The sequence below is a fragment of the Nothoprocta perdicaria genome, unplaced genomic scaffold (assembly GCF_003342845.1).
Source record: "Nothoprocta perdicaria isolate Ctin4 unplaced genomic scaffold, notPer1 scaffold_121, whole genome shotgun sequence".
NCBI classification, from domain to species: Eukaryota; Metazoa; Chordata; class Aves; order Tinamiformes; family Tinamidae; genus Nothoprocta; species Nothoprocta perdicaria.
The window spans coordinates 1,539,219-1,550,463 of NW_020454328.1; the positions used below are offsets into that span (position 1 = coordinate 1,539,219).

General features: G+C 52.2%; 2 protein-coding genes across 2 annotated transcripts in view; one reads left to right on the forward strand and one right to left on the reverse strand.

Annotated features, from left to right (window-relative positions):
* GIP (gastric inhibitory polypeptide) overlaps nucleotides 1–323 on the forward strand; it is a 2,289-nt gene extending 1,966 nt beyond the window's left edge. Inside the window, exon 4 of the mRNA XM_026054374.1 lies at nucleotides 230–323. Coding sequence (XP_025910159.1) covers nucleotides 230–323 — 94 coding nt within the window. The remainder of the gene's footprint in view (nucleotides 1–229) is intronic.
* A 3,839-nt stretch (nucleotides 324–4,162) lies between these two features.
* On the reverse strand, nucleotides 4,163–11,129 carry VAT1 (vesicle amine transport 1). The gene is made up of 6 exons (XM_026054373.1): nucleotides 10,993–11,129; nucleotides 10,601–10,808; nucleotides 10,116–10,286; nucleotides 9,942–10,031; nucleotides 8,799–9,040; nucleotides 4,163–7,795 (listed from the first exon to the last, which is right to left on the reverse strand). Exons 1-6 carry the CDS (start codon nucleotides 11,044–11,046, stop codon nucleotides 7,694–7,696), a joined length of 867 nt encoding a protein of 288 aa, XP_025910158.1. The 5' UTR covers nucleotides 11,047–11,129; the 3' UTR covers nucleotides 4,163–7,693.
* Nucleotides 11,130–11,245: the final 116 nt, after the last annotated feature.

Consider the following 11,245-nt stretch of genomic DNA (forward strand, 5'->3'; position numbering starts at 1 on the left):
GAAAAGACAGAACCAACTGGTAGCAAGGAGCAAAAAAAAAAAAAAAAGATAAAAGGGAAAAAGTTACCAGGACATGCAGGCTGGTGAGCAATGCATCAAGTCAAAGATATAACAGGAAGAAAATAAAATGCTTCCGTGAATTTGGGAGTATCGGAAAAAGTGGCTGTTATATTCAGTATTTGGATTGCTTTCTCTGCTGTGCATTTATGTCCTTGGACATTTCTTGCAGTTTTACTTCTCCAGAAGAATTAGATTTGAAGGATGTTTTGAACCAGGAGTTCCTGACGTGGCTCATTTCGGCCGATCTCTGCAGACCAACGTGAGTGGCTGTTCTACTGATCCCTGTTCTTAAAAGCCTCCTGCAAGTCCCTTCCCATTACGGTACAAAAGCCATGCTGCAAAAATGCTTGCCGCATTGCTCCACAAAATTTAGAATTCAGGTTTAGGACTTCCATAAAGAACCAGGTGGTATGGTGCAGATTTTATCTGCCTTTGTCTAAAAAGCTAAGAGCTCTGGCCAGAGTTTGGCTCTGCAAAGGCATGTTCTTGCCATCTTTAGGTCAAAATGGGCRAAAACAGTTTTCAAATAATGACCATCTAGAGAAGGTAGATTAGAAAAGCCTCTTGCCCCAGTGGAGAGGGTGAAATGACTTTTTCTGTAGAAACCAAATTAAAACGGCTTAGAGCAGTTTTATAGGGATTTACATGTTTTCTCTCTCACACTTGCTTCCACAGGAGTCGCTAACTCCAGGCCCTTCCAGAGAAKCCGCCTCTTGATCCTACCCACAGCCACATTGAGGAGGAAGTTGTTTCACGTTCACTCTGTTCTGTGCATACTGTCCATTTTGCTAATGCAAGCAATAAAGAGTTTAGTCTGACGCTGAAAAAAGACTAATTTGAGGAACTCTGGCATCAGGAGGGGGTTAGCACAGTTCGCCCCACGCTGCACAAGGGAGCACAGCTCCCCTTGAACGGGGCCTAAAACCTCCCCAAAAAGAGACTTTTCCCCATATGGAGGCCGTGGAGGGCCGTGTGAGGCCTGCAGAGCCCACCTGGGCCCACGTGGAGCCTGCGGAGGGATGCTTGGGGACCCATAGGGCCCACGTGGGCCTGCACAGAGTCCATGGGGTGGGAATTCAGCACCCATAGGACTCGCCCAGGCCCGTATGCAGCCCCCAGGTGTGCACGTGGGGCCTATAGGGCCGGCGCAGGCCTATATGGAACCTACAGGTGTCCACCTTGGGCCTATAGGGACTGTGCAGGCCCATATGGAACCCATGGGTGTCCATGAGGGGCCTACAGGGCCTGCACAGGCCTATATGGAACCCATGGATGTCCACGTTGGGGCCTATAGGGTGCCCATGTGGGGCCTACAGGACCTGCGCAGGCCCCTATGTAACCCATGGGTGTCCACCTGGGGCCTATAGGGTGCCCATGTGGGGCCTATAGGACCCGTGCAGGCCCCTATGGAACCCAGGAGTTGCCCCATGGGGCACGTAGGCCCATAGAGCGGGGAGTTCCTAGGGGTCTTTTGTCCCCCGGGCCCTCTGTGTGCAATGGGACGGGGCGCCCCACGGGCCTTCATGCAGCCCTCTGTGTGCAGGGGGCCACACGTCCCTTCGTGTGGCCTCTCATGGCCTCCATGTGCACAGGCCCAGGGGTGCCCTCGGGGTCTCCGAGCTCACAAGGCCGGGTGGCAATATGAGGCTTCCCGTGGCCTCCATGTGCAGTGTCACAGGAGGGCCCCAAGGGCCTTCACGCAGCCTCCATGTGCACGAGAACATGGAGAGCCTCYGACCCTGCCCAGGACACCCTTACAAAGGGGGAGCTTTCCCTGCCCGACAACRGGAATGGGCAGAAGACAGCAGTGCTGCTCAAGAAAGCATTGGAGCAGCGGCTGACATTCCAGATCAAGTCTCTCAATGGAGAGGGAAGAGTGACATGGGGCCATATCCCACACAAAACCTCACTGGATGGAGGCAAGGCCAGGTATGGGTCGGCTAAATCAAAGCCTTCAGGTATTCCTCGGGAATAACATGCACCTCAGCCTGGCAAATCCTGGGAGCTGGGGCTCTCSCAGGCTCCCCCGAGGGCAGGGCTGGTGCTCACCTTTGCCTCCTTGCGCAGGGCGGCCACAGCGTGGCAGAACAGCACTCCAGCTGAAGCCAAAGCCCTCCCCTATGCCACGCTCCTCGGGCCCGCAGGGAGCAGCAATTGCAGACCCTGCTCGACTCCAGCTCCTTTTCCTGCCTTCCCCCGTGCTCCTGTGGCCATGCAAACAGCAGCAACCGGCTGCTGCCCGTAGCTGCAGGGAACGGGGCTGCCGTTCGTACAAGGACAGGGCAGAAGTGAACTGTCGTGTCCCCCCCRCAGTGGTTTTACAGCATTTACACCACTTTCCTCTCTGTCCCCACAGGAATGGCTATCCAGATGCTCAGTATCTCCACGAGGYTTGCACAGTCTTGAAGAAACTGGGCATTGCATAAAATTTCCTGCTTGAGCAGCCACATCCACTTCCTTCCCAGCTGCCGTCACTGCAGCTCAAAGCTGACAGCTCAGCTTCTTTTCCAGAGTGCCTTGTGTCCCCGGAGGTGGCCGAAAAGCTGTGCACAGGTGACAGCAGCTCCCCCAGACCCTCCAAGACCCACCTGGAATCGGAGCTACGCTGAAACTCCAGCTCCTACGGGATGCAGGTCTTCACCAACCAGTTAAGCASGAGCTGGTTGCAGCATCAGCTCCAGGCTGAGCCTCGGRYGCCTTTCAACAGGCAGCCGGTCACTCCGATGCAGSCAGGAGCCTCCTTGCAGCTCGGCCTCCTCTTCTTCTCCCTCTCTCTCCTAGAGGCTGTTCCAGACCAGCCACCTGAGAGSTGGTGACAAAGCTGAACTGTCATTAATTTCAGCTGCTAAYTTAGACATTTCATTCCTCAAGTAGACAGCCCCAGGCTACACCCACCCCCAGCACCTGCTCTGGGAACAGCAGGAAACCTTATGTTCTCTTGGAGGGAACATTAACAGGTTTCAGCCTCTAGGACAGCTGCCTCCCCCAAGAATATATGGCCATGGACTGTCTCGCCCAGAAGAAATGCAAATAAACAAGTTTTATTTCCCCATTTTTGGTAGTGTTTGCTCATCCCTTGTCTTACAGCCATCCAAGGAACCTGTCTYAATCTAGCCTGGCKACAGAATCACCCAGACACAGATTAAAGTGCAGAGGGCAGCAATGGGCTTTGCAAACAAGAATGGCTAGAGCTGCCCTCCAGAAGCGYGTGTTACAAGATGGATGCAACACTCACGGCCACAGGTAACGTTTGTCCTTGARAGCAGAGGAGTCATCTCACTGCAGTAAAGCTGTTAAAATCGAYAAGCTGAACACCTGCCCCCAGAAGCTGTAGAAGGTCCGTAGAGGCCAAGTTGGGGACAGTGGATTTTCCTCTAGCAGGAGACCGAGCAGTGTGCCACTGAAGGTTTTGTTATGCTTTTAATTAACATTTGAAACACATAAGGCATATGGTAACATCAGACAGAGGAGCATTACACTTTATAGTCATGTAAACAGCATTGGCACACTTGCTTCCTGTCCAACTTGGTTACACGCACAAAGCGGAATAATATTGTTTAAACAAAGGTTTTCCAAGTGGAAAAGGATGAGCGTCACTCACAYCACAGATCTGCAAATCAGCTCGACTCAGATGGCACAGGTACCATATGTTGTAGAAGGCCGAGTCGAATGCATTTCACATCACACTCCCATGCTACTTGCCAGTCACACTTTGCCACCACCAGGGCTTAGGACATCAGAGACTTCATTTGGCAACGACAGTGGTTTCACACCCATGGTAGCAGCTGTACGCGGGCCAGATTCCTGCACTGCTTAAAGCCTGGTGCCCACACCAGTGCTTACTTGTCACTGGTCACTCAATTCTCATAGAACGCAGGTGTTCTGAAGTGAAATGTACAGCGAAACTCCTAAACTTCAGTCTTGGCTAATGCTACCAATGGCAGTAGGGTTGTGCTCCTCTGYGCAAGCTGAGGCTGCTTCCCTTTCTCTTCTACAGTTAGCATGCAACACAAACGAGAGGAATTAGAGTCAAAAACTTGACTAAAGCTGCCTGGTGAGAGCAAGAGAGTTTCACTTTGCCCAAGACCAGCACTGCCAAAACTGTCAGTCCAAAACTGTGACTACAGTAACGACGCTGGAAGGGTATTTGAACAGTAACCCCTGTGCCAGTAGCGTAAGTAGATAACACCAAATGCAGCACCTACATGGCAGCGCACGGGACAGGGGGCAGGGCAAAAGAAGCCTTTGCTTCTGTGCTCAGGACCTCCTTACTCATGCTTTACCCTTGGCCTCCTCTCCTCCTGGCACAGCCTGTGGGTCAGACAAGCAGTAAAAAATAAACATTAAACTGCACTTATGGTATATGGAGTGGCATGCGTGACATCAGCACAGGAGTTAAGCAATATCTCGAATTGAATGATTTTTCTTTTTTAATCTGAGGTGGGTTGTTTTTTGCTTTGGTCCTTGGTATACAACCTGCTGGTTAACTTCAGTGAGTTAAGACACTTAAAGTTGTTTGACAGAGGTTTCATACTTATTGGCCCATAGAAATGGTTGCCTATAAAAAGACAGACAATTATAAGACAAAAAAACAGAGCATTAATTAGCGAGGCAGTGAAGAACAAGGTTTTAATCTTAAATCATTCTGTAGAAAACACTGTTACTACTGAAGGACACAACACAGTCAAATTCAGGAACTGACGACCATAGTAATTTCTCATAACTCATACCCTTAAAAGGGCTTCAAAAAATTGTGGACAGAAAATAAGCTGGCAACTACGCTGGGAGAGCTGGGAGCCCTGACTGTGCACAGGCAGCAGGCTGTCTCGAGGGCAGACTTGGGACAAAGTCTTCATGAGAGGGACATAATACCACTTCACCACACAACTTCTATGGATTCAGGAGCACAGAACAGCCAGGGCAGCCCTGGAAAGTCTGCAGCACATGAAAAGAGGGTGTCACATTCAAGGCGAGTCAAACTGTATCACCAGTGTTCACAAAACAGAGATAGCAAGAATCACAAAAGGTTTTTGGCAGTACTTTGAAAGGCCTGAATGGGAAAGGCTCTGGTGACTTCCTAGTCCTTACAAGCATGCAGAGAAGGCACTGAGATACTCTTTCTGTGGGGTATCACAAGGCAGCATGTGTCAAAGGTGTCCTACAAGGAGTTTCAAGATTCCCGTTTTCTTCACACCGCATCAAGATGGACTAGACTGGAAAGCCTTGCTACGTTGCCTAATTTAAGGCCATCCTAGTAAGGCACTGGGCATGCACTTAGCTGACAGTAAATCAGAAAAAGATGTTACTGTAAAACACAACTGGATAGCTCCCCCTTTGCAGTGCTGTGTGCCATTTGGGCACGCTGTGCTTTCATCAAGGTGAAGTCAGGTTTCAGAGGAACAGGTCCAGATTGTCCATCTCATGAATTTAGAAAGTCATTCTGTTGTCAGACATGGTAAACACAACATTAGACACCATTTGATTTCATCTAAATTAGCAGGACAGAGGCAGGTTAAAGAGCAGAAGCAGCGAGACTTTGGATTCAGAAAAGGTTAAGAGTTGTGCTGAGAATTTCATTCACTTGTGTTTATGAAGTTCATATCAAGGGCAAGGAACGCAAAGATGCATACATACCTGTGACTGGGCACCAGCCCTTCTAGGTGATGGGGCTGATTTAATATTTAAAAGTTAACTATAACACGTCCCCTGGATTCTATGTCTAAGCATTTCTAACTAGGTATCAAAACTAGGGATTGAATCTCAGCACCTGAAATACAACCAGCTGCACTGCCAGATGGGAGGAGCACTGTTTTATTTCTCCTGTGGAAGATACAGCTGACAGAGGAAGCAGCCACATTCTCTTGCTACACACACAGGAAAACCCTCACGGCAATGTTGCACCGTGCTCACATACTTTAGCCAAGCAGGCTCCTTCCTCCCTCCAGTTTGAACAAGCCTCCTAGCAGCAAATGTTTTCTCCTGGAGCCCGAATTCTTCCATGATGGGCAGCTCTCTCTCACATTTACCTTTTTGAATCCAAAAGCAAGCCTAAAACGCTGCAGCTGCTACAATTCATGACAAAGTCTCCAACTGCTAAAGCAAACACAAAGAGCAACACAGTCAATCCAGGGTTGAAAACAGCACAGAAGGACGGAGGGCACTACCTAGAACATTAAGTGCTCATAGAATTCGGTTTGGGCCTCTGCACAGTTCCATTTTCAAGTGCATGGAAGAAAAGGAGAAATGGAGTTCTAGTCTGGGAGGAGTACCCAGCTGTTTCCCAAAGCCTTGGTGCTTAGAGAGCCCAAGTCCCAAAACTGGCAGGTCCAGGGAGAAGAAGCAAGCCCTACCGCAGCACCAAAGCCCAGCACGAGAGCTGGCTTGAGGGACTATCTGGAGATAGCCAGAAGAGCACAGAAAGCACAAGTGAAACTGCTCAAGATGCCCACGCCAAGAGACTTGACACAGAGCTGGACAGATTGCCATCTGTACCTGTAACTCAGGGAAAGCTTCACGAAACAACTGTCAGGGAACCCCAAGCTAGCCCAGGGTTCCTGGTGAAGCAGGTTTACAGGATTGGTTCTTGCCAGTTACCTCCCAAACCACATCATCTTCTCCCCAGCGCCCAGGGTATGGCACAAAGAAAGCATTAACAGATGCTCATCCACATCTTGCTGACATCCGATTCCAGACTGGAGCCTTTGGAAATACAAACACGAGGGTGAAGTTTAGCCTTAACGATATCAACTTGGAGCCCAACATTAAGAAAGCACAGAGTCAACATCAATTGTTCCAGTCACTTCTGAGACAGCTGAGTCCTTATGGTCTCTAAAATCAGACACAGTTTGGCCTCACTTTACAGTTTGGGATCAGAAAACGGACAAGATCATGGTACCTAACTGAAATTTCAGTATTTAGACATATACCAGACCAGCCCCTTGGGTCATTTGCTGACTGCACATGGGAATGACTGCAAATTAAGAGTGCAATATGCTAGACTCCAAAATGTCAAACTGAGTACTTACAAAGCAAGGACAAAATGACCTGTTACTACCACGCTGGTATTAGAAGCCTATGAAAGCAGAGGGGGAAAGAACATAAGTGTAAGTTGCAGAGCAGCCAGTTCTAGAATAAGACTAGGCCAGGCATATTTTTCCTCTGGCTACTTAAGAAGCTTCCACAGTTTGGTCCAGTATTTTTTTTTCTGAAAACATTTCTCAAAGGTGATGGTGAGTGCTACTATGGGGGCTCAATTTCTGCTGAGATTCTCAGCAGCTGCTATAATATTTTACACTTTCATTTTACAGTGATAGGCTAGGCAGCTGCTAATTACTAGCTGCCTGGAAGCTTCTGTTGCACTGCCAGAGAAAAATAAGATTAGCCTGGAATTTCAGTAGAGAAACAAGTGATTAGAAAAGTGTGTGAAATAAACAGGCTGCAGAACAAAGCTAGGGCAAGAGGCATATTTGGCAAAGGGCCAGTCAYGACAAGAGCATGCAAACCTCATTTGAACTTTAACCAAGATGCTCCTGTATTGATGAAGATGAAAGCTACTGATCTGTCCATTTCCAGGTCCCAAAGAGATCAGAGAGTTAAACCATGAATCCACACTCTGCACGCAACTCTCGCCTTGTTAGTTCTCTTCTTTCTTGGATTCTTCCTTTGGTACTTCAGGAACTAGGATGACCTTCCCAACRTTCTTCTTCTCCTGCATCTGCCTCATGGCATCTGCCACCTAGGAACAACAGGAGTCCCATGAGACCCACATCCCCCATGCAGCACACGTCAGGTCCCTCCTGGACTCCCCAGATCCTCACCCACTGGTGTGGGGATCCACAGGGTGGCTTTCCCAGGAGCCCAGGCAAGTGGTAGACCCCTGAGCACATCTGCACAGATGTGTTTTGGTCAGAGCTGGGCAGCTACCRACACTGCTGACAGGAAAATCCTCACACACATCACAGAAAGGAGGCCCCACTGGGCGAGCTGGGGAAGGCAGCAGAGCTGGGGAGAGGAAGCTCTAGTGACACACAGAGGGAAGCAGCCAACAGCCGGAACAACAMCACTCCTGCCATCTACACAATTCTAGGGCAAAACATTTACAGATTTTTAAGCAAAACAGCACCTGGGCCAGGCTTCTAATCAGCACAGTTATCCTTAAATATCTGCCTCKGACTAGGTTGCAGATCAGTAGCACCAGTGAATCCTTATTAAGTCCTTTGCTCCCCTGCAATAGCTCCCACCCCAGCCAAAGATTTGAAGGGAAGCAACTGACTCTGCAACGCAACAGCACTGAGCACACGGGAGCTGCTGGAAAACTGCAGCTTCCCCTTCCACAGCCCCATTCTGCTTCATTGCCTGGGTTCCCTCCCATCCGTGCAAGGGCAGCAGGAGTCCTGGCTGTCTGCACAATGACAGCACGCAGACTCAGGGCATAACCCTATTGCTTCACAGGCTGCTGCTGCCGCCAGAGAACACAGCCCAACACCTGCTCTGTTCCACGGCGACGCTGCCTGGCACGGCCCAGCTCCGTGCACTGGAGCAGAAGACCCTGGCCACTTTCCTTCCCCTTAGAGTATTAAAAGGGAGAAGGGCACTTAAGAGCTGAGAACAGCTGGTTGTCAAGAGCTTGCAGCACTTCAGCCCCTGTGAATGCGGGGCTTGCCTTGAGCCAAAATGTACCCTGCAGAGAACGCAGCGCTTTCTGGATGTTGGCAGCCTGTACGTTAGCTCACACTCACCTGTTCAAAGGGCCATACAGAGTCTATCTTGGGCTTGATTTTGCCTTGGTTGTAGAGGTTCATCAGCTTGGTTATAACACCCCCAAGAAGCTCGTACTCTTCATCCATGTTTCCAAGATTGTAGCCACACACAGCCTTGTTATGGTGCAGGAGCTGCAAAGCATTGATGCTGAACTGGTTCCACCAGGTTTTAGCCATAGCCATGAGGTTCTTCTTCTGCCCAGTGATCAGGTTTGCTACTCCTAGAAGACAAGCCGCAGATGAGCTGCGGTCAACACAAAAGGAAAGGCAGCAGACACGCCATGCATTACACAGGCCAGACACCACCCAGGGCAGGAGCTGCTGGGGAAACTGGAATCTGCCCAAACAACCCACAGGGAAAGCGCTGACCGGCCCTGGCCTCAACGCATGCAGCATCTGCAGCCAGGCGCTGCTAAAATAAAGAACAACTCGACCCTGAGCAGGGTGGCAGCAGCACAGCAGACCGGAGCTGCCCAGCACCTCCAGCCACGGCAGGGCAGACCTCCCTCCTGCYGCAGCCAAGCTCCCGGGAAGCAGCCCCGCACGCCCCAACCGTTAACCAGGAGAACAACAGAGGCAGCTCTGATGCAAGCGTCTGGAATCCCACTGGGGGCTGTGTGAGTGCTTTGTCTACCGAGACAAAAATCACAGTGTTTCAGGGCTRGGGAATGGAGAGATAAGTATTCAGTAGCTTCTAACCTCAGCACCCACGCATCCCGTAATAAGAAAACAGTTTCTATTAGTGCTGTACATCAAGCCAGCGCAGACAAAGCAGCTGTGCCAGCGCTCCTCCACGAGGACATTCCAGCTTCCCCTGCCGGCGCTCACYGACGCTGGGCGAGCAATGCGCTCGCCGCAGGGCTGAGCACTGCAGTCCACGGCCAGAGCTCTCCGGACAAGCCACAAGACTCGCTCCCTGCAAAGCCCCACCCAAACAGGGCATCTTAAAAACCCCAGGGAAACAGCTGAACTCTGCCTGTGATAGCAGYGACTGTGATATCCCGCACAGCCTGGTGACCAAGCCCTGAGCAATGCAGATCGCACCCACCCTGCTATCACATGGTCCCTCGTACGGGGCCCAGACGTGGGACCCGCTGCCCAGCAGRCAGCTCTCACACTCACCGTAAGTTATGAGTTTGCCCATCGGCTTCAAGAGGTGAAATGCTTTGGATGTGTCGGATCCTCCCAGGGGGTCCATGACAATGTCAACGCCTACAGGGAATTGAAAACAACTAGAAGTTTCTCTGCGTTCCAAAGAAACGCAAGACATTTGTAAAATCACCCAGGCAAAAGTACCTTTGGGAGAGACTTTCCGGACCTCTTCTGCATAATCCATCGTTCTGTAGTCAATGGGGTGGGCAACACCGCTCTCTTTGAGCRCATCGTGCTTGGAGGCTGATGCTGTGCCGAAAACAGTGACATTTTCTACTGTCTTGCACAGCTGCACGGCAGCAGTGCCCACACCACCTGGGAATAAGCAGAGAGAAAGACCTAGAAGCAAACGGGGAATGAGAGCACCCGGAAAGCCTTTGGACGTGCAAGTTATCCCTGCTTGTACCATTCCCATGATTCTAGCGGGGATGAGGCAGACCAAAACTAGCAGGGGATTAATGCAGGTGAAACTGGGCTGGCCCCAGCACCTCGGGGGCGGCAGAACCAGCCCAGCAATGGGACAAGGGGGGTTCCGGAGGATTTCCCTGGGTCAATGTGACGCCGGCAGACGRTGCTTGGTCAGGCCAGCCCGTAGGGAGGCGAGGGCCGCGCCGGCAGCGCCCGCTCACCTGCGGCCATGTGGACGAGGACGCTCTGGTTGGGCCGCAGGTTCCCGAAGTCGAAGAGGATCATGTAGGCGGTGATGTAGTTGACGGGGAAGGCGGCCGCCTCCTCGAAGCTCATGCCGTCGGGGATGGGCCAGGCCTGCGCGGCCGGCACGTTCACCACCTCCTGCCAGAGCCCCGAGCGCGCCAGCACCATCACCCTGTCGCCGACCTGCAAGGGAGCCGCGGGCGGCTCRCACGGCGGCCCCGGGAGCCCCCGGTAGCCCCGTTCCCCCCCGGGGTGCCGCCGCCCGGCCCAACACGGGACCCCCCCGGGGGCGGCTCCGCCACCCACACCCGGACCCCGGCAGCCGCGGGGGGGGTCCCGGGCCGTCCCCCTCCCCGCGGGCCCTGACCTGCCGGTCGCGGACGCCGTCGCCCAGCGCGCTCACGGTGCCGGCGCACTCCATGCCGGGGCAATAGGGCGGCGGCGGCTGCCGCTCGTAGAGGCCCTGCCGCGCCAGCAGGTCGGCGAAGTTGAGGCCGCAGGCGCGGACGCGCACGGAGAGCTCGCCGGGCCGCGGGCCGCCGCCGCGCCGCGCCTGCACCTTCACCTTCTCGTAGCCGCCGAAGCCCGTGAGCACGAGCGCGCGGTGCTCGCCCGCCGCC